The sequence below is a fragment of the Haematobia irritans genome, chromosome 1 (assembly GCF_050003625.1).
Source record: "Haematobia irritans isolate KBUSLIRL chromosome 1, ASM5000362v1, whole genome shotgun sequence".
In the NCBI taxonomy this organism is placed as follows: domain Eukaryota; kingdom Metazoa; phylum Arthropoda; class Insecta; order Diptera; family Muscidae; genus Haematobia; species Haematobia irritans.
Genome location: NC_134397.1, coordinates 102,683,428 through 102,707,558, shown reverse-complemented (window position 1 = coordinate 102,707,558; position 24,131 = coordinate 102,683,428). Strand labels below are relative to the sequence as shown.

Here is a 24,131-nt window from a genome sequence, read left to right as displayed (position 1 = left end):
TTTTATAAATTTTTTAAATTTTACCCTTCGCCTGGACGGGGAATCGAACCGAGGACCATACAGTTTGTAAGCCAACACAACACAAATTTAAGAAGATTTTTTGTACAACTTCCTAGCAGGCTTTTCTGTAATGGACTGTAGTTGTATTTCAGTTAAAAGGCTCCAGGAAATGTAAGTCAGTAAAGAGAAAAACAAGAACAAAAACGCAAGATTTAAACAGTTTGTGAGACGAGTTTATTGGGAGGGTTGCAGCTTACCAAGCTCGATGTCGCAGCACAAGTAAGGTTATAAAATACAGCGGACAACAGTCAGACATATTAATAAATTCAATTATAAATTCAGCAATTCATTTAATAAATAGAAAGGGACACAAATATCTCTAGGATGTAATTTGAGTGAAAGCTTTCTCTTCGTAAATCTAGGGTTGCCGCTTTTTACTACTACTATTTATCTTATATCTAAAATAGACTTTAATTCAATAATAATTCAAGTAATCAATTCAAGCGTAAAATTCATTTTTAACAATAGTAAACAATAAAACAAAATCAATCTGTTGTTGAAGTGGCTTCAACATGCCGACCGCCTTGCAGGAATGCAATTTTAGTACTGACATGCTCCTGAGATAGCCCACCCGAAAACCGTACTTTGGGCAATGGGCATATTGGACGAGGTCTGGATCAATCCTGCACGCAAAATTTTTGGTAACTGATCATTGGCAACCAGGATCTCAATGTTTGTAGGCTGGAGAAAGTTAGGGTCTGCTAAATCGGTGATATGATCGTAAATGCTTTTCAATTTCGGTTCCTTGGTCGTGATAGGCAATGTGGTATGGAAGCTACGCTGTACTACGCCCGTAATTTGAATTTTCACTAATGGATCGTGGTAGGATTCCAAGTTGACGATGCAGTAGTTGAGGTTATCACGCTTGGTGGTGCGAAGATGCAATCGGTCAACCAATGATTGTAGAATGATAGTTTCCGCTTGACCAGAGCTAAGCAGCATTCTTGCCTTTGCAGGGCCATTAGACGTGACCACTCGTGCTAACGCAGTTGGCAAGAAAACGTGAGTTCGGGAGCGGTGACTCAACCTCTCATTGAAGTGAGAGCGAGATCGGCTGGAGGGTCTCTCTCTCCGTTTCACAGGCCCATCTTTGTGGCGATTATCAGCTGAGGTCCGCTTACGAAGTCCACTGCTGTTGTTCTGACGTGATGAAGGTTTACTGTCGACATGAACCAATGTGTTATGATTGTTTTGGCATACAAGACATCTGCTCCTAGAAGGACACAATTCACGCGTGTGCCCTGTGCACAAGCAATTGTAGCAAAAACCCTTCTCCCTTATTATCACTCGTCTCTCTGATACGGGCATGCCTAGGAACTTGGAACAGTATTTCAAAAAGTGTCTTTCCTTACAGACACGGCATTTGGGCGAACTGGATGTTTGGCTGAAAAAGTAAGATTTATTGCGTGTGTGAACGGGTTACGCTATATACTAAGCAGTAGGAAGGATGCATAATTTGACAAGTGGGCGAATTATATTACCGATTTGAGTGCGGATTTCCGCAACTCGGACATTAGAATCTTTCCCAGTAAAAACCCTAATGACTCTACCTAGACACCACTCGGTGGGTGGTAGGTTGTCCTCTTTTATAATCACAAAGTTATTTTCCTTTAAATCCCGTTGTGAACTTTTCCATTTATACCTTCGTTGCAATTCCGTCACATATTCAGTTTTCCAGCGTTTTGAAAACAGTATTTGGAGATTCTTTAATCTCTTCCAGCGATTTAATAGCGACAGATCGCTAGAATATTCCTCAGGAATAGCGAGCAATGGCGCTCCTCTAAGTAAGTGGCCTGGAGTCAAAGGGATCAGATCGGTTGGATCCTCACTAATGGGAGACAGAGGACGAGAGTTCAGTACACTCTCTATTCGTACTAACAGGGTAGAGAATTCTTCGTATGTGAATTTCGTTCCAGATGCGATCTTTTTCAAGTGACTCTTCATGCTCTTAACAGCCGCTTCCCACAATCCACCCATGTGCGGGGCGTGAGGAGGAATGAAGTGCCATGAAAGTTCATGAATGGCATATTTCTCTGCTACCGATTTCTCAGCCGCTTTCAGAAAATTTCTATATTCCTGCCGCAAAGTTCTACTAGCACCTACAAAATTAGTTCCATTATCTGAAAAAACTGCTTTTGGAAAGCCCCGTCGTCCTACAAATCGACTAAAAGTAGCAAGGAATGCCTCAGATGACAGATCTGAACAAACTTCTAAATGAACCGCTCTGGTAGACAGACAAACAAAGATTGCGGCATATCCTTTCTGCAGCCTTGCGTTGCGAAGCCTTGAAGTTTTTATCTCAAATGGCCCGGCAAAGTCTACACCAGTGTTAGTAAAGGGCAATGAAAATGTGCTTCTTTCAGGGGGTAGCGCAGCCATGATTTGATTTCGAGAGCGATGCTTGTAAATGACACATGTTCTACAATTACGAACACAATGACGAATAGCGCTCCTCAAACGAACAATATAAAACTCCTGCCTGATTGCGCGCAGCATGATTTGATGTTCAGCATGTAATAAAATTCTATGTGTGAATTCAATAAACAGCTTGCAGTATCTGGACTTTTCCGGCAGAATAATTGGAAATTTCTCGTTGTAAATCAGGTCAGAATTTGCCAATCGGCCATTTACCCGAAGAAGCTTATTTTCATCAAGAACAGGATTCAATGGAAGAAGTCGACTTTTCGAATGTATTGGTTGACCAGAGATCAGAGCGTTATATTCCTGAGGGAAGTGAGAAACTTGAGCCAGATGTATCAGCTTAAACTTTACAGAGAGAATTTCCTCAGCAGTTATAAATGGATTTTTCATTTCAGCCGTAGACTTCTGTCGACACTTTCTAACAAATCTAAACATATAACACAAAACTCGCAGCGCTCTATCGAAAGATGAAAATCTATCTAGTATTTCTTCATGTTGTACTTGAGTTTGAAAAACTACGACTTTCCTTTCCAGAGTGGGTTCTTTATATGAACTTTGTTCGGGCCAATGGTCCGGGGACTTCAGTAGCCATTGTGGTCCATGCCACCATAAATGATTAGTGTTCAGTTCTGCGGCCGTACAACCGCGAGTTCCTATATCAGCTGGATTTTCAGAAGTGGGAACATGTCGCCAAGTCGCGTTTCCCCCAGTATTATCCAATATTTCTGACACTTTATTTGCGACGAAAGTTTTCCAGTGATATGGAGGTTTTTCTAGCCAGGCCAATGTAATTGTAGAATCAGACCATAAATATATATCAGACACAGGCAAATCTAAATTTTGGCAAACAGTCTTCAAAAGTTTTGATAATAGTGTAGCTCCACATAGCTCCAGTCTAGGTAGGCTTACAGTTTTCAGAGGGGCTACCTTGCTTTTCGAGGCTAGTAGAAAAGACGATCTTGTATTATCAAGAGAAGTAGTTAGAACGTATACACATGCACAGTACATGGATCTGCAATTTGGTCTCTGGTGAGTATCGAATCCAACGAGGTACTCTAAGGGTTTCTGTTTAGCGTAGTTTTGGAAATATTGAATTTGAACTTTGAATTAACATTGAATTTCTTGTATAAACATAAATTAAAATGAATTTCCTTTTTTAGACCAGTCGTTAACATGTAATAGATTATAGTTTTAAGCTGTCATAATTTTAAGTAGCAACTCTGCTTTCTCCTTTCTTTTCTGAAAAAAACTCTGAATTCATCTGTCAAATGTAGTCTAAGTTTCCGCCTCTTTCTTCATCCAGCCATCGACGGGATAACATCATCAATAAAATAACACATCTCAAAAACGCAATCTCTTGTCTCTGTCTCTCTTCTTACAAAACCAGTATATCCCATGTAAGTATTCGTCGTGGGAAGGTAATAAATTAAATGACCCATTAGCCCAGGAGCCTAAGTTCCATCGTCCAATGCATAATCTCGAGGAACCTTAGTTCCCCATTTTTCCACTCAATTTCTCATCTTGAGCTTTAGCTCTTAATTTAAAATACTTAATATATTATTCAGTTTCAATTTCAGAAAAGTTCGATACAAAAATATTCCACTTGTCTAGGGATTGCGGTTTAACCTCTTCGTCCCATTCAGTACCGTCGATCCAGAGTTGTTGCATTAGAATTTTTGCTAGAACTATGATTGGAGCTAGCCAACCTGCTGGATCAAAAAGTTTTGCCACAAAAGACAGAATTTTACGCTTAGTGATGGGAGCATTAGGAACAGAAAAGTTTGCAATTTTGTAGAAAAATTGGTCGGTCATAGCATTCCAACGAATGCCTAGCGTCTTCGTGTCGCTAGTTTCCTCAAATTTTAAAAAATCTTCACTCAGGAGATCCTCCGGGGGCAAATGTTCCAGAATTTGTGGATGGTTAGCTGTTAATTTTTTCAGGGGAAATCCAGCTGTTTTTAACAAATCAATAAGTTCTAGGATATATGATTGGGCTTCTTTTACAGTGTGACCCCCAGAAAGAATATCAACATAAACTAGTTTTTCTAGAATTGCTGCAGCAGTTGGGTGGGAACATTTTCCATCTACAGCAAGTTGCAGTAATGTTCTAATTGCCAAGTAGGGTGCACAATTTACCCCAAATGTCACAGTCTTCAAACAGTAATCTTGAATTCCTCCTTTAGAAGAATTACGAAACAATATCTTTTGATAGGGTCTATCATCAACATGCACATGAATTTGGCGATACATTTTCTCAATATCTCCATTGAAAACATATTTTTAAAATCGCCAGCGAAGAATTACATTCATCAAGTCGTTTTGAAGAGCTGGGCCGGTATGTAGAATATCATTCAAAATAATACCAGTTGACGTTTTCTTTGAAGCATTAAACACTACTCTGAGTTTGGTGGACGCGCTTTCCGGTCTTAGAACCGCATGATGTGGCAAGTAATATGAACTATAACAATTATTAGAATAAATCTCCATCGGCGAAGCAGATTCCATATGGTTCAGCTTCAAGTATTCCGAGAGAACTTTTGTGTACTCTGCGGCCAATTCCGGCGATTTTTCCAGTGTTTTCTCCATCCTCATAAATTGCCCCAAAGCGGCACGTCTCGAAGATCCAAGTGACGCATCAGACGGAAGATCATTACGAAACGGCAGCCGAACCACGTATCTACCATTTTCCATACGAAAAGTAGTATCACGATAAAACTGTTCGCACCAAGCGTCGCTATCAGAGGTAGATTTTTCAGTTGGAACTTCCTCTAATTCCCAGAATTTCCTTAGATCATCATTTAACGAATCAGCTGATGTTACCCAGGAAGCAAATGTCGTCACTGATCTAGGTCTTGGTGGTCCACTAATCACCCACCCGAATTCCGTTTCCTGTGCCAAAAAACTACCAGACAAATTCCTTTCAACACCGTTTCTGATAATCGAGGGTAAAACATCACTTCCCAAAAGCATGTCAATTTGTCCAGGTCTGAAAAATTTAGGGTCAGCCAAATCCAGACGATCTAAATCTGACCAATCCGAAATCCGCGTAAGAACCCCTGGCATCAAATGTTTCAAATTAGAAATGACGATAGCCGACATTTGTAATTTGAAGTTAGAATTGCGAGACCTTAGAGTAACAAGACACATCCTAGATGAGTTTTCCAATATGGTTCCTCCCAGCCCTGAAATCCTTGTGAATGATTTCCTCGTTGGTATGGTCAACTCATTAACAATCCTACTAGATATAAAAGATTCCTGAGAGCCCTGATCTATGAATACGCGAATGGGAAATGCAGTCCCCATGTGTTCCAACTCCACCACAGCGGTAGGCAATATTGTCCTTTCTCCTGAACTAGCAAAGTGTGATTGCACATTGTATTCGGCGGCATAAGCGGCATCTGAAGTCGATGTTTGTTCATCTGATTGCGCATTTATATGAAATGATCTTGCCTGCTGCTGAAGAGGCCTCTGACTAGTAGGATTATATTGGTTTATGGGTATTTGGCTCTCGTTTTCTGTCCCACCAGAATTGGGATGCATTAAGTGTGATGTTTTTCCTGGCAGTGTTGACATAACTTTTCGCTCTGGCAGTTTGGTACTGAGTGACCATACGAGAGACAATTTTCACAAATTTTATTCGACGACACAAATTTGTTCTTTTTACCAAATGACCACGATTTAAACTTAGCACAGGATCGTAACGCATGATTCAGTTTACAAACTTTGCAGGGGCGAAAATTTCCATCAGACTTCGTATACAAATTTTGGGATTTGTTACCAGATTGTGGGGGATTGGAAGGTTTTCGCATATCAGAAATAGATTCGATCATGTTCAGCCTTTTAGAAATGAAATCATCCAACTGAGACCAAGCTGGTATTTCTTTGTGGTCCGTGATCGAATTCTCCCATGCAGTCAATGTCTCATCGGGTAACTTTGAAGATACCCAATAGACCAGAAGCGGATCCCAAGATACAACAGAAATATTATATGTTTTTAAAACAGAAAGACAATTGTTTATGGTGTATTGCAAGTTCCTTAAACCTTTTCCCCTTTCAGAGTTAACCGTCTCCAGCTCGAATATTCTCCGCAGTTGATGATTTATTAGAATTCGTTTATTTTCATAACGTTGCCTTAATGCGTCCCACGCTATACAAAAGTTGCTATCAGTAAGTGCGAACTGCTTTACGATCTGGTTCGCCTCACCGCGAGTTTTCGCTCGTAAATGGAACAGTTTCTGCGCTGGGGACAGTTTGGGATGGTTTATGTATATTGCGGTGAACATGTCCCTAAAACTAGGCCATTTATCATAACCGCCATTAAAAAGCTCCGTATCACACGGTGGAACTTTAAGAGAAAATCCCGACTGTTCAAGTTCTCTGACGCCAGATGTTGGATGCGCTGATTGTTGTTCCGATCTCTCCATATTCCTTTTTTCAATCTCTATCAGTTCTAGCATAGATGATTTGCACTGTTTATAAGACTTGCATGATTCCGAGAATTTCGCATGAATAGACTCTCTTTCCTCCTTAGAGTATTCGACTGTCTCGTCTGTCATAGCAGTTTCATAAACCTGCGTTAGTGTGCGCCAACGACGCTCCAAGTCCTCCATATCGACTTGTAAACTCCGAGATATCGATGGCAGCAAAGTTGGCACAGTAGGTGACCAGTTGGTCAGAAAAGAAGATAAATTTCTGAGGGGCCATTTTATTGCCAAGTAAAATCGAATCCCGAAACGAGAAAGCAAAAACTCAAAAAAGTCCGTAAAACCATTCATTCAATCCTCGCGTCGTGGACTGCGCACCACCAATATAAATGTAACAGCAGGGGGACGGGTACTAACAATACTTCTTATAATTTCAACACACTTTCAGAAGATATTGAAAATGTACAAATCTTGTACTGAGTCCAATGCTTTTTATTTTGTCAGTAACCATTAATATATTCAAATCCCCACCAAACAGTGCGAAATCCCAGAAAAAGTACTTAACACAGCAATTGTAAAATATATCCTCCAACTCAAAATTTAGAAACAACAAGATTACATATTCCAGTATTCGAACCGACAATAATAAATTCTTAGAATCACAAGGCAATGTTATCATAAAGCAAAAAAGTGCACCTTAAACCTCAAAACAAAAGAATTAGCCGCTAAACAAGGAATTGCTTCTCGCAACCGAATCAACAAGAATGTTTGTGTATACTGCGTGACAGGTAACGACAGGTTGCCAGAAGCAAATTTCACTTGTTTCTGATAGGAGGTTTATTGCTAGAGGGTTATCTAATTTATATTCCCAATTAGGGATACCACACTCCAAATCCTATAAAATCAATTTCATTACCATTCAATAGAAAATCAACAAAAAAATCGTATAAATCAGTTAAGGATATACTTCCGAGTACTTCCTTAATTCAAAGAAAAAAAAACTAAACCAAAGATTCAAAATGCCCAAAATAAGTACTAGCTTATCCATAAACTTCCTCCTTCCTCTATCAAATATTCAATATACCAGTCAATTCCAAAAATTATCTCCCTCATGGAAAATTAACCTTAAGGGAAATTCACCTCACTTTCAAAATATACGACTTTAAAGGAGGGCCGCAATTCTCAACGATTCGTGTCCCAAATTCCAAGAAAACAATTATTAAGCAATTCAATTAAAATTTCATTATTCTGAAGAAATCTGCACCTAATATCGAGTAAATTGGGTGTCTTAAAAGTCAGTTCAATAATCCTTCGTATCAAGTCAATATCTCTCTTCATGCAGGATACACACTTTATTCTTGCCAATCAAGAAATTGACAAGTTCCTCTTGTCGCACACCAACACTGCATCAAATATTCACAGACAGATCCGACTTCTTTTGCAACCGTCCAATAGGTCACCAATAACAGTATCCAATAAAAATATACATAAATGTTTCCAAGAAACTTCAATAATCAAATAAAAATATATGCATATAGTTTCCGAGAAACTTCAATAATCCAATAAAAATATATGTATAAATGTTCCCGAGAAAGTTTCCCACAAGGGAACACTAACGCCGTCACGAGTAACGTAAATAAAAATATGCCTAAATTTCCCAATAATGCCTCGGGGGGGTTTTCCTTTCCAAACTGCTGGTTCTGTCCCAAATCTTTGAATTTGTTGACCACTTGTTCAATGGCAACTAGGACCAATCATCGAAACAAAAAACCCTTCTCCCGAGACTACAAATGTTTACACCTTAGAGTTCAATATGTCTAGTCCCAACATACAAACTCGTAATCGACAAAAATCGCAAACATAAATTGTCAAAAAGTCTCCTTTTGACATCAGATCTCCTCTCCCATCCAAATGAAATTTCCTCCCAACTATTCCAATGTACAAATGTCCAGAAACCGGTATTCTGGTAAATATATTTGTTCAGAGCAATCGACAACAATATTTGTCTAGGTACTGTAATTCTCCGTCAGGAAAATATTTCCCCAATTTATAAGTTATAAATATTCATAAATATGCTCCTTGAGAAAATAAAAATTACCGTTGATAATTGCTTATCTCATATTCATACATTTCTTAGTACATAGCAAATTTCCTCAGAATGTAATCGTGAAAATAATTATACCAAAATATATTTTGCCAAAACCAACTTTTTGACGATTTGTTCCCAATTCGGCCCACACCACATAACTCCTTGAATTAGTCAAATCCTTTACTAAATTTTCCAAAAGTAAATAGTCTTGGTTGGTTTTGGTATAAGGTCTTATAAATGTTTTCCTTGAATGTGTCAAAAAAATGGCTTAAAATCCAATTAGCTTACGAAAATTTTCATAAATATGCTTCTGCAGTTTGCTACATACAATGTTTGCTGTGCACTCATCAACTCAAACAAGAAAAAATAAAAATTCGATTTTGCCACTTTTTCCAAATTGGCGTTTTCTTTATGTTTTGAAACAATCACACGGCAACACTACTCATCAAATGTACATGCACTCACCCAGTCTATGTACTTCATGCATTTACACTCATCTACCTCGCCTCACTTCATCCACCGTCTTGTCCGTGCGCAGCGCCGTTAGCCCGAGAACTGGACACCAATCTTCAATCAATTGCAAATGCTTTGGACATTTATATTTCCAATTCAAACCCAAATATCATTCATCCACTGCTTGCTAACCAAAGGCTTTGATGAACGACACTACAAACACCACCTTCTCGTCACTCTTCTTTTGTCTAACGTTTCAATTAAAATGAGGAGCCCGGCTTCTTTCGCAATCACTTACTCTCTTTCTCTCTCTCTGTTATGCGTTGCATCTATTTACTAGCAAATGATGTGTGTGTGCTTTTGCAAATTACAAAACCAAAATAGGTGATGCCGTATTGTCACGTAAAATTTGTCGTATTTAACAATATTTTGGGAATGGTGTTTAAAATCCAAACTTCTGTGTAGTTTTGCCAAGTGAGCTTTCCGAACACTAGATACATATATATGGATTGCTTGATCACCAAACAACCAATTCTTATATTTACAATGACAATTCTATATCCTGCATATGTATCCCAAATTTGCGAATATCATATGGCAACGACACAAAGAAAACCAGTGACAGTATTTATTTGAACTGCGCCATGTGCAGTCCCCTTATTCGCTCTTATCTAATATATATGTCGTTTCTTAAGAGACAGACTGTGCCACCGGCTATTAAGTTCGCTGCTATCCCCTTAGAATGGCGATGTTGGCCCTGTAGCAACGAATATATGTTTCATCAGAATGTTTGCTTTGAAGAGACTTAAAAGAAAGGCTGTATACTCACAATGTAACTAGCAAGGCATAAAAACAAGCCTTTGCTCTTAACTTCAATGCGCGAAACGATAAATCTCTACTTCTTTCGATAACAACAAAACGTAGAAATATTTTTAGAAAATGTATACAGCAGCATAAACGAATAGGAAAAAAACTTGCAACAAATTCTGTGGTTAACCAATTCGTGTAGACGAAGGGCGAGATCACCGTGGATTTATTATTAATTACTTTTTTGTTAGTCTTCTTCATAAAACAGTCGATAAAAGGAGGGTATGCCAAACTCAACGAATATGCTGTGCAAATTCGGGTATGATTGTCGAACTGCTGTGAGTGTGTATGTACCTTTGTATAGGCGATGTGTGAATTATTCGTACTAATGACTTTGAAATATGTTAGAGAATATTAAAGCCGAATGATTGGTTCCAATTTCTATTGTGGAGAAGGAGACCTTACTCTTATCTATACCGTGGACGAATGCGAATAACAAATGTCGTGGATAAAAAAGGGCAATATTGATGGTAGCTTTGGGTGAATGCTGGTTGCGAGTGCAAATGTTGCGAGTGCAAATGTTGCGGGAGAAATGTTGTTATCAAATGTCTCTGTTGAGTGCAGCAAATGTCTTCTTTGCAAGTCCCAAGCAAAGGAAACAAGCAAATATGTTAAAGAAAAATTATATTCATGAATTCCTGAAACAAATGTTTCCCACTAAAATTTGCTCATTAAGCAAAAATGTATCCGAGAGCAATGTACCCAAATCAAGGGTTCTTATAATGTTGCGGTACGCACAAATTTTCTTGTCAGCAGTTATGTATTAACCATTACACTTCTTTCTCTACTATTCTTTGATTTCCCAAAAAAGAGCTGTGCTCTTATGCAGTTCCATCCAAAATATATAAATATATTCCAGTAATTTTTACGGTGCGTATTTTTGAACGCAAATTCCCGTTTACAGCTCGTGAAGCCACAATGTCATTAGAAAAAGTAACGCTACGCTTTCTGTATAAAGCCGTTTTATGTTGTGTAAGAATAGTTCGATTGTTTCACTAGGAGATCCAAACAAATCATTGTGGCACCCGTGAAGCACCAACCATTTTCAAAAGAAAACTATATTGCAAAATGCTTTTGTGAAAAGCTTTTGAAATCAAGAGTAATTTTGACTTCTGATTGCAACACAACAATAAGAATAGGTTACCAAGTTTCAGTACACATCAACAGAAGCACAATTAAAGATTCCTCCAAACTTTATCCAGAATATTCTCAAAGTTTCAAGTACGTGTGTCTTCGCCAACCAATTCTCAAACTAATTGTCCCTACCCGTTCACAACACCATAAATCTTACATACCTGGTATTCATTTTTACGTGGTAAAGAATGTCAACCGTGAAGCAATATAGACGTGATCCAAATTGTTCCTTAGGTATTTCGTCCTGGTTTCTTTAGAGGTTCAGAAGGACCATGTACAACTTCCTAGCAGGCTTTTCTGCAATGGACTGTAGTTGTATTTCAGTTAAAAGGCTCCAGGAAATGTAAGTCAGTAAAGAGAAAAACAAGAACAAAAACGCAAGATTTAAACAGTTTGTGAGACGAGTTTATTGGGAGGGTTGCAGCTTACCAAGCTCGATGTCGCAGCACAAGTAAGGTTATAAAATACAGCGGACAACAGTCAGACATATTAATAAATTCAATTATAAATTCAGCAATTCATTTAATAAATAGAAAGGGACACAAATATCTCTAGGATGTAATTTGAGTGAAAGCTTTTTCTTCGTAAATCTAGGGTTGCCGCTTTTTACTACTACTATTTATCTTATATCTAAAATAGACTTTAATTCAATAATAATTCAAGTAATCAATTCAAGCGAAAAATTCATTTTTAACAATTGTAAACAATAAAACAAAATCAATCTGTTGTTGAAGTGGCTTCAACATTTTTACAATAATTTATTACAAGAATTTTCCAGAATTTTAGTTCATTTTTCGTATCTTCAACGAAAATTAACTACTCGAAAGGAAATTTTACAAATTCTAAGTAGCAATCGTTTAGTTCATGGCCTACAAAATACGATGGAAATTTCCTTAAAAAATTTCTTAACTGGTAGTTAAAAATTCGTTTGTCATGCTATAAAACTACTTGTGAAATGTAAAGTATTTTCTAAATAGTAAGTGCAATTTACTATAAGATTTTTTTGTATCAGAAGACATTTTTTTACGAAAAATGAACTTGAAAGTGGATAGCAATTTCTTACTGACAATTCCTATAGTTAATAATTGTTGGTAAAAAATTACCCAATCAAATATTTTTAGTTCACATGTAATTTCATTTCATGAAAATTTTGCAAATTTTAAGTTAAACGTTTCATCGTTCATAAACTGGTGTGCCTTTACGAATATTATTCTTAGAGTAAATTGTCAGCAGATGCGATGAACTAATGTATAGTACAGAGATCTTTACCGGCATAGTGGAATGTGATTAATGTAAAGATTATGTTACTTGAGTTTTGTTGAGTATACATGAGCGAGGGGATGTTTTTATTTTTGTTCATTTAGTTGTTTGTGTGGGTGTTTGTTATTCGTGGATGGTTTATTTGGCTGGATGAGGTGTTGTTTTCAATAAAGGCACATGTGTTTTTGTTGTTGTAGGAATGTTTTAGCTTTGCTTGGTTTTGTTTGGCATGCTTCAGTTGTATAGTTGGCGTTGGCGTGGGCTGTTGCATCTTTTAATATGCAACAGGGGAATATAAAGGCATGGAATATTTTGGAATTTTCAGACATATATTGGTGTTTGTTTATTAAACCTTTTAAATGAAAGTTATTAATATTTTATCGGTAGTTTAGAGAAAAGTTATTAAGAATATTTAGGTAAATATGTTGAAATTGAAAGAGTATTGAAATTTTATTATTCAATGTAAAAAATTAATATTCAATTCCAGATGAATTTGGAAAATTTTTGTTATATCTCAGCGTATAATTTATTCATAAATTTGTAAGTATTTTTTTAATATGACTTTCTTTTAAAAAGAATATTTTGTATGTATATTATTATTTGTTAATTAATTTTTTGGAAAGCAGTTTAATGTTTTCTTTGTTGTAAAAGCAATATTTAATTTCAGAGCAACTACAGATGGATTCGAACAAATTTAAAAAATAAAGAATTGGTAAGTTTTCTTTTAAAAATTGGCTTTATTTCAACTAGAATATTTACGTTTTTGTGACCTTTTTATCATCAAAATTACAGGTTTTTAATACCTTATTTTAGTATTTCTTTAATCAATTTTTTTGGAAACCAATGCAATATTTTTAATGTAAAAACAAATATTTAATTTCAGAATAACCCCTTAAAAATTTGGACAAATTTTTAGTCCTCCTTTGCCTGTAATTTAATAGTGAATTGGTAAGGGTTCTTTAACTTTCTTTTAACCCTGGACAGTCATCCTTATTTTTTTTACATTAACGTCATCCTTCGTCATTTTGACTACGGCTGATTTCAAGACGCTATAATTTTCATCGTGAGCGAAAAAGTGAACCAAACTTGAATTTATTTTCTTATTCAATTTGGTTTTCAGTAGTATAAAACAAAAGTTCATAAAACGGTCGAATTAGTATAACTTAAATTTACCATTTCCCAGTAGACTAAAATGCATTTTAAATCGAAAATGAAATTACGTGTCGTCATTTTGACGAATGTGACTGTCTAGGGTTGTCAAGAATATTTGGTATGGATATTATTATTTTTGTCATTAGATTTTTTGAAAACCTATATTATAATTTTATTTAATGTATAAAATAAATATTTAATTTCAGAGTAACCCAAATATATTTGGACAAATTTTTATATTTCCCCTTAGCGTACTAGAATATTTATTTTATTATATCCTTCACATCGATAACAACACAGTTTTATGATTTTATTTAGAATACTTCATTATTTCTCTAATTGTTTCAGGTACAAATTTTAATGTATGAAAATTTTCATAATAGTAAAACGGTTTGTTGTTGTTCCTTTAATTATTTAATTTCTCTGTACTGTGGAATGATTGATTTAAAAATAGTTTAGTCGTCGACATTTTAAAGAGACTGTTAACCAATTTTTATTATCGGGTTTCCCACAAAATAAGCAAGTAAACCAAAATAATACTGACTTTTTAACTTGGTAGGGGTATATAAATCTTATGGTGTTGTAAAAATGAACTAAACTACAATGTTATAGATGAACTAAAATTTAAGGGAATTATAAACTAGACAAGTTGAAAAAAATCTTAAGGGCTAAATCATGGTCAATATTACTACAGTTTAGTTCATTTTGCAACGGAAAAGGGTTCACTGTTTTCTCCGTGTATTAATATCGGGATTAGAGTTTTTATAATTCTAATTTACTATAATATATAGCGCTGGGCAAAAATACTTGCTAGACAATGGACCACTCAATTTATAAATTAAATTATAAAGTTTTATAAAGTACACTCAAAAAATAGTGAACTCTCTATTTCACTAAAGTCAATTTAACTTTATTTTAGTTCATGGAATTATTATGTTTCGAGAAAGTTTCCTTTACTCTAATAATTTTTTGCGTACGTTAGTTAAATGAAATAAAAAACGGAAAAAAATTATACACAAATTAAGCAAAAAGATTTACTAAATTCGTACTTCTCACAAAATAGTTCATTATTTCTTCAAATTTGTAAATTTTACCAAAAATGCGTCCATCATGAACTACGTATGTCACTAAAGGCATTCTTGCGTTTTTTAAGTCCAGTTTTTTCTTTCAAATTGCACAATTTTATTAAACAAGTGCAAAAAATTTAATTATGTCTAATACATTTTCTTGAATCTGTCGAAAAATATTTAATTATTTTTGTGATATCGGTGTCATGATAGCGATTGTAATGTCTGTTTAGTAAAGTCTGTTTAGTTAAAATTTTCTAAAAAAATTCAAAATTTTCTAAAATTAGCATAAAGTTTTCTTCCTGGTGGGTTCACTGTGTAAATTATACCTTTACAAAACTGAGTATAGGATTTTCGACACAAAATTCCCCGTCCAAAAATAAAATTTTGGTCATATTCCTTCTATGTGTGTACTTAAGAAAATATCTCCAAAATTGTTCGGACAATTTAATTTTTTGTCAATAGACCAATAAATTTGTTACAGTTCATTGATAGACTTCAAAAAACCACATACAATTTTTTTCGTTGGATGCTCAACAAATTATTTGTTGTCTTCTGACGGTAATGATTGCTAACAACTTTTTGTAATAATGGTTATTAAAAGTACAAATTAGTTTGTTGCTAACAAATTTTGTTATTGGTTTTTCAACAAAAGTTACTGGTTCTCAAACTTATTATTATATGTGTATGCAGCCAAATAGTATTTTTTTACAATCATGCAAAAGAAAAAAATTCGTTTCAAGTTATTAAAATTAAAAAGGGGCTTCTTAAGTCAATAAATATATTGAGTATATTTTTATATGACTTTTTTCCTTCATGTTGGCGAAAATATTCATTTTCCCAACGAAAAATGCATGCAGAAATCATTAATGTTATCTTTCTTATAAAGCTCCCAAATTCACCCACAAAATCATCAAATAACAAAAACTTCATCATCGTCTTATGCAGCTTCATTTGCAGTGAATGCATCCCCTGCCCTCTTCAATTCAATGCGAATAGCCAGCAGCTTGTGCGTCGCCACCCACTCCTATTGTCAACACTTGCAGTCACTTAGCTGCGCACGCATTATTGCTTTACAGAACAACAACATCATATCCGGGAGCGCAGAATATGAATAGGTATATTCATGCGCATATGCACAATCAAACATACATATGAACATTAGAATTGCGTTGTGCGTATATTTGTAAAAAGGTTTAAGAATGCAATTGCAGTATCTATGTGGTCAATGACTTCTAATTTCGAGCTTTTTCAAATCATGTTCTGCTGAAATATACGTTCATACATATCTATGTAGTTTGTTAGGAGGGTTACCTCGACTAAAATTCTTCCACCGATAGGCCGTACTAGTATAAAATATTTATTCATCTGAAAACATTCGTTCTCCAGGGGGGAGAATGTTGGCGACAATATTCGTTTTCCCAACGAAAAATGCATGCAGAAATCATTAATGTCATCTTTCTTATAAAGCTCCCAAATTCACCCACAAAATCATCAAATAACAAAAACTTCATCATCGTCTTATGCGTACAAAATTTAATTATCAAGTTTTGTTTACTTTGCTTGGCTGTCCACTTGACTAATCTATCTTCATTTGCAGTGAATGCATCCCCTGCCCTCTTCAATGCAATGCGAATAGCCAGCAGCTTGTGCGTCGCCACCCACTCGTGTTGTCAACACTTGCGGTCACTTACCTGCGCACGCATTAACAACAACATCATATCCGGGAGCGCAGAATATGTTCATGCGCATATGCACAATCAAACATACATATGAACATTAGAATTGCGTTGTGCGTATATTTTTTGTAAAAGGGTTTGAGAATGCAATTGCAGTATCTATGCACAGATAAAAATAAATTTGAGAACCAATAACTTTTGTTGGAAAACCAATAACAAAATTTGTTAATTTTCCTGCAACAAATTAATTTGTACTTTTAATAACCATTATTACAAAAAAGTTGTTAGCAATCGTTACAATCAGAAGGCAACAAATAATTTGTGTTCTCAATAACATAATTTGTAAGTAATTTGTTGAGCATCCAACAGTACAAAATATTTGTCGTTGAACGTTACGTTTAATACTCAACAAATATTTTTGAATTTGAACGAAAAAATTTGTATGTGGTTTGTTGGTGTCTGTCAATGCCCTGTAACAAATTTATTGGTGTATTGACAAAAAATTAAATTGAAATTGACAGAATTATTGCACAAAAATTGCAAAATTGCTGGAACGATTTTGGAGATATTTTGTTAAGTACACATAGAGAAGGAATATGACCAAAATGATACTTTTGGACGGGGAACATGTAACATTTTTGTGTCGAAAATCCTATACTCAGTTTTGTAAATGTATGACGATTTTAAATTTGAGTAGTCCAGGGTCTAGCAATAATTTGACAACTTTTTGCCCAGTGATATATATTCTAGTTAATTACAATTGTAATAACCCTAATCCCGATATTAATATGGTTTTATTAATTATCTCATACAACAAACACATTTAAGAAACTACCAAATTTAAAAAAATATAAATTTTTCACGAACATTTATAAATGCTTTTCTGTATTCTCTGATGAATGAGCTCTTTGCTTGCTATCATACACGTGCATGTGCGCATACTCATTTTGTTCTAACGGTATTCTTCGCATACTTCTTTTAGCTTTCGTACATGTTCTCTGCGCGTAACCAGTCTTGTATTTTTGTTTTCATATCGATAGCAGTCAACTATTTTCGCAACAAAACAATTTGTTGAAAATTCAGAATATTTCTATTATTTCCTCTGTCAACCATCTAAAACACATTTCAACAACAAATGCCTTATATTCAATAGACAAATTTGTTGAGCATCAGCAGATTTTACATACAAATAAAGTTGTTAATATTTATTTGCAGTTATTTTTTTGTGTGTAGCATTTATTTAAAACATAGTAATATGGTAATGTCATTAATTTAAAACACAATTATTATGAAATATTCGTGAAGGATATTCCTTGACGGGGAAATCTTCAGAATTACCGTTACATAAAATATTCTTTTTGAGTTTTTTTTAATTAAATGCTCAATTATGTGAATAATTATGCCTAATGGTACCATCATTTATTCTATTTTATTAAGTCATTAACAACCAAATGCATTACATTTTGAGAATATAAATTCGAAAATTACCGATAAGTATTTATTATTGTCATTACAAGTTAGTCATTATAACTCACCGCAATGTAATGCACTATGTAATTACAGCTTTACTCCTGGTAATGTAAATTGTAATGAGATGTGATTACCTAGTTTTTTGTTGGGTAATTGGGTTTAATATAAGTTTAAATGCGGATTGAATCAAGTACAGATTAGGATTAAATAGAGCTTCACTAGGCTTGAATTAAGCACCTCCCGTACTTAAAGGAAGCACAAACACGATTGAAATTGTTTAAATTAAGAAATTTGTACTTAATATTTTCGGGCTTAAATTAAGTATTTTCTTCTTGGATTTAGAAAACATAATATGTTTATTTTTGTTTATTTATTTATTAATGACATCCTAACACAAAAAAGAACTAAATCTTATATAAAATTGTGCGGGTTATATTGATAAAACATTTTAATGGACAATTGTGTGTTAATTATATGTTAGCTTAGATATAGACAGTTTAAAATAATTACAAAATTTAATTCATTGAAAATATTTTTTACCTCCTTTTTAAATATATGTCTCCTTTTTAAATATTGTTTGGACCAATCCAATATTTTGTTTGGACCAATCCTGAAAATATATATGCTTAAAGCAGAATTTGTTTGGGGTATATGTTACAGAAGCAATTTGGAGTGTTGATTGTTGCTTGGAATGGACGGAGAATACGGAATTACTGTGCTTTGTGTTAATTTATTTATTCATAAGTGGCACTTGGTTTTATGTGAGCGTAAAAGGAGGGAAGTGTAATGGAAAAAATGTGCCTGTTTTTTTGTTCTGCATTTTTCTATATTGTGTCATTGGGAGCCACCGTGGTGCAATGGTTAGCATACCCGCCTTGCATACACAAGGTCGTGGGTTCGATTCCTGCTTCGAACGAACACCAAAAATTTTTTCAGCGGTGGATTTCCCACCTCAGTAATGCTGGTGATATTTCTGAGGGTTTCAAAGCTTCTCTAAGTGGTTTCACTGCAATGTGGAACGCCGTTCGGACTCGGCTATAAAAAGGAGGTCCCTTGTCATTGAGCTTAACTTGGAATCGGGCAGCACTCGGTGATAAGAGAGAAGTTCACCAATGTGGCATCACAATGGACTGAATAGTGTAAGTTACATGATGTTTGCGTTTGTACATTTTATGGGCACGATGTAAATATGGAATGATTACTTATTGTTGAAATTGAAGAACAATAGAGTGTATAAAAATATATGATGTTTTCTTGCACGACATATAAATACAAATAAAAAAGGAATTAGTTAATAAATAAATAAAAATAATGTTACTTTTGTGTTTCCTTTTTAAAGTGGCGTCCTTTTTCGGCGACGAAAAGAGTTTCTTCGTAGAGATCATAATATTTTAGATTGTGACCATGTTCTTTTAACTAGGAGAAAAACATTTTTGATCAATATAATAACATGGCCGCTCTTCGAATATGACCGTGATAATCATGTTTCTTATCTGCGTGTAGGAGTAAGTCTCGAACCCCGAAAAAGGATGGGAATCGGAACGTAACTGTAAACGATGAGCGCTACCAAGCAGTGTTGTCAGTATTTGGGAATTTTCCCCAAGCACAGCGAATCGCCAAAATTTAAAGAAAAAAACTTTCCACTGTGTGCAATAGAGTGCAAATGGGGCATTTAGGCTAGAAACGTACACAGGATTTTATTGTGGGGGCCAAAGCACAAATTTATGTTTTTAAGACTAAGACATTCTTATGCAATTCTGACATCATTTCATGAGGACTCGGTTGTAAATGTTGCTTTCACATCAGTATTCTTCATTGATTTGGACAATATATATTATAGATATTGTAATGTTGAAGATGGTGCACCTTCATAGATCTACCAACTAATTTTATTACTGTTAAAACTTGGTGATCGAACTCCCATTTTCATTTCTCGAATTATTACTGATTTTCTACAGCAGAAGCTATTTCTGTTGTTGTTTTTTTGATTTCAGCTTAAAACCATGCATTGACTAAACTACAAGTGTAGCTTAACCAACAGAGGAAAAGAATGTTTGCCAAATTTATTTGGGCAAAGCCCTATAGACTGCAAGATGGTTGGATGGACGCACGTTTCGGAATTACCACATTCCTTATCAGCATCCTCTACTTGCAGCAAAACTATCAACCAGTTATAAGAATAAATTCAGGCAGTTCATTAAACCCAACAATGAATCACACTTGAACCTTCCGAAAAAAGGTTTTACATGATAACCGGCTTATGCCGAAATAAATTCGTACAAACATATCTCTTTTCCTTTGCCACCGTCAAATCATCGATTTGAGTGCAGTTGGCTGGGTTTATTTTGAGCATGCTTCCTCTTCTTTCATTCGTTTTGTTTTGTTATTGTTGGTTTTGTTCTTTAATCATTGTTGCTGTTTTTTTTTGATTTCAGCTTAAAACCATGCATTGACTAAACTACAAGTGTAGCTTAACCAACAGAGGAAAAGAATGTTTGTCAAATTCATTTGGGCAAAACCCTATAAACTGCAAGATGGTTGGATGGACGCACATTTCGGAATTACCACATTCCTCATCGGCATCCTCTACTTGCAGCAAAACTATCAACCAATTATCAGAATAAATTCAGGCAGTTCATTAAACCAAACAATGAACCACACTTGAACCATCCGAAAAAAGGTTTTACATGATAGCCGGCTTATGCCGAGAGGATGCTGATGAGGAGTGTGGTAATTCCGAAACGTGCGTCCATCCAACCATCTTGCAATCTATAGGGCTTTGCCCAAATAAATTTGACAAACATTCTTTTTCTCTGTTGGTTAAGCTACACTTGTAGTTTAGTCAATGCATGGTTTTAAGCTGAAATAAAAAAACAACAACAATGATTAAAGAACAGAAGCTATTTCTCATAAAAAATTGTCAAAAAATCTTTTTGTGAGGAACATTAATTGTAATTGAGTATTTTTGGAAACGAAAGCGCCCAAATTTTCAGAAAAATTCTGGCAACACCACTACCATGAGACGATATCCAATTAATTTTAATCAATTATAATTTTTTAATCAATTATAGTTTTTATGCTTATTTAATTCCATGATTGATACTATAATTTTCGTGATTGAACCATTCAATTTTATTATTTATATGTTACAATTGCCAACAAAATGAACAAAAAGAAACTATTTAAAAGTTTTAAAAAAATTTAAATATTTATTGACTTTATTTAAATATTTTTTGAGTTTTATTAAATTCTCTCGCTGTGTTGTGTTGATATCTTTCTTCAGCTCTCGGCTTTCTTTTATATTTCTTTCTCATTACTGTGTCTCTCGCTCTCTGAATAAAATATCGCAACATATATGTACATATATGTTTAGTCGAAATTTCTATATTAATATATGTTTACATTCACGCATATTATTTTTATGAAAAATTGATGTCTTAAACATAATATTTTCTAACATATGTATGTGTTCCAAATAATTTATGCTAACATTAACATTATATTTTTACATTTAAAAATATTGTATTTAAAAAAATTCAGCCAAAACATACCTTTCTATTCTGGGTTTTCGTGCCACTAATCTATTCTTATATTTGGTTTAATATGTGGAACAAAATTTATATAAAACAAACTGAAAGTTATCGTTGTCAAAGTTATGAAAGCCTAAGCCGTTGCTTCAACATCATATCTTCCTTTTGTGGTGGTGAGTTTAAAAATAATTAAAACCAAATTTCACCTAGAAATTAGGCTCCAACTATCGCTTCGATACAATTTCTTTTGCTCTAATTTTGTGTTTACAAAGAAATGTGTGTATTTTCTTCAACGCAAAGTATTTGGAGCAAAACGTTTTCCCTCGTCACCATGAGTGTGACGATAGGAAAAACGCATTTTAAAGCTAACTGAATTAAGTTTTCCTTAGTCGCACCTCATGACTGTCGTGAGTAACATTAAGAACGGTTGGTTGGTTATTTCTTTATGAAGATGGTCATTGCAAATACTTATGCAGAATTTTGTGTGTGGGCGATACTACTCTGGTCATCGTCGGTAGTAGCTCATCGTAGCTTTTATGCCGATGATGTAAATCTACTTATATTAGATATCAACAGTGTACTTAACGATGATGTGAAAGTGTTGGATCAAATGTTATATTTGGGAGGCTATAATTTGGGTAATTTTTCAGATGGTAACCAATCAATTTGTACCTACAACACAGATTTGGACTCAGCTGTTGGTACTATGAGATATCACAGGTACGTGCAATACGATTTCATTTTCAATTCGGTACTAAAGTCTTGTGTACATTATATTTAGACAAATGATGAAAAAGTTTATGTTATCGGAGTACCTAGTGAAACAAATTGCTGACTCGGCTTTGGAAATAAAACAAAAAACGCGGATTGAAAAACGAATGGGAGCTGTGACAAATGAATCGAGTGAAACGAATGGAAGTGGTAAATTGCTTCTAGATGAGGGATCTCGTCAATATTCGTCATGGCTGAGAAGGTAACTACAACTGCAGTTATTTTTAATGGCAATAAATTTCAATTATAAATCATTCGAAGTAGCCAGTCGTGAGTAGCCAAATACAATTTGAAAACACACAGAAAAAGATATCACCAAAATATTTCCAATTAAAAAGTTAATTGAAATTGAACATTTTTCAATTAATAAATAATTGATACAATTAACTTTTTAATCAAGATAGAAAGATTAAGTTAATTAAGTCAATGATTGAAAATTTTAAAATTTTTAATTAAAAAATTAATTGATACAATTAACTTTTTAATCGAATTCGGAAGACTAAGTCAGTTAACAAAAGTGATGATTTTTTTTTTAAATTTTTAATTAAAAATTTATTTCAAACAATCAATTGTTAATTAAACACTAAGCCAATTTAGAAAGTAATTTAAAAAAGTTACCTTTTATAATTAAAATTAATTGAGATTTGCAATCAACATCAATTAAATATTTAATTGAATCAGTTAAAAAATTAATTGAAATTTGCTCATGACATCAATTAATTTTTTAATCAAGATTTTTTTGTGCCCAATTAAAACTGTGATCGATACTATCATTTCGTGATTGAAGACATTTCAATTAAAAAATTAATTGGATCAATTAATTTCGTGATTGAATCAGAAAAAATTATATGTTTGGAACTCAAATTTTTTAACACAATATTTTTAAGTTCAAGCATATAATGTTCATAAACTAGCATAACATATTTGTGACATATGTGTTAATATGTTAGACAGCGTTGCCAATTTAGCTTTTTTCCCGCTAGATTTGGCTTTTTTTGAAGACGTTTAGCGGGAAAAAATGCATTTAGCTTTTAGCTTTTTTTCTGGCTTTTTTCATGCCCCTTTTAGCTATTTTTGGCTTTTTTTATTTTCGACATGTTCCTATTGAAATATGGATAAAACTTCGTTTTTATCTAAGCCTTGCTGTCAGAATAAGGTTTTCCACATATTTCAATTCCTTATATAAACTGTCAGTAAATTATTAGGAATATTAGCATTTGACTCGTTTATTATGATATAACTAAATTAAAATAGTAGATGTGAATTGCTTTGTACATTGAAAAAATATTGTTGTGAGGCCAAAGATTTCATTTCCTTAAAATACGAACGCGAATTTTGGTTATAATAGCATTTGTGAATTTTTCTTATATAAACTGTTTTCCTTGTCCAATAGCCGATAAATTCTTTTTGTCCTTATAGTTAAGTGATTCAACTTAAAAATGGGTATCTTTTCATGAAAGAAGGCTAGGGTCAATTCTAAAAAATTCTTAAAATTAATGAAATAGTCTTTAAATTTGTGGAGTTTTTGTATCTTGACCACAAACCAAAATAGCGTTCAAAAATAGAAGAGGTTTTTCAACATTTTATTTTAAAAATGTATACATAGAATTTGGAAATTTAAGTTGTCGTTAGCACGTTTTTAAAGCACTGTGATAGCTCATAAAGAAAAAGCTGAAAAAAACGAATATTTAAATTCAAATTTGACTCGGAATCAATACCAAAATCATTAGTGTACAAAATCTTTGGAACCGAAT

General features: G+C 34.1%; 2 protein-coding genes across 3 annotated transcripts in view; one reads left to right on the top strand and one right to left on the bottom strand.

Moving 5' to 3' along the window:
• Nucleotides 1-211: 211 nt before the first annotated feature.
• On the bottom strand, nucleotides 212-12,180 carry LOC142240775 (uncharacterized). Of its 2 annotated transcripts, none has more exons than XM_075312500.1 (2): nucleotides 11,610-12,180; nucleotides 212-1,444 (listed from the first exon to the last, which is right to left on the bottom strand). In XM_075312500.1, exons 1-2 carry the CDS (start codon nucleotides 11,618-11,620, stop codon nucleotides 601-603), a joined length of 855 nt encoding a protein of 284 aa, XP_075168615.1. In that variant the 5' UTR covers nucleotides 11,621-12,180; the 3' UTR covers nucleotides 212-600. The 2 variants fall into 2 exon arrangements, with proteins under 2 accessions (XP_075168615.1, XP_075168622.1); XM_075312507.1 differs by lacking the exon at nucleotides 11,610-12,180 and adding an exon at nucleotides 9,460-9,937.
• A 9,877-nt stretch (nucleotides 12,181-22,057) lies between these two features.
• Nucleotides 22,058-24,131, top strand: part of LOC142229813 (uncharacterized) — a 118,535-nt gene continuing 116,461 nt past the window's right edge. The window contains exons 1-2 of the mRNA XM_075300397.1: nucleotides 22,058-22,326; nucleotides 22,388-22,579. Coding sequence (XP_075156512.1) covers nucleotides 22,058-22,326; nucleotides 22,388-22,579 — 461 coding nt within the window. The remainder of the gene's footprint in view (nucleotides 22,327-22,387; nucleotides 22,580-24,131) is intronic.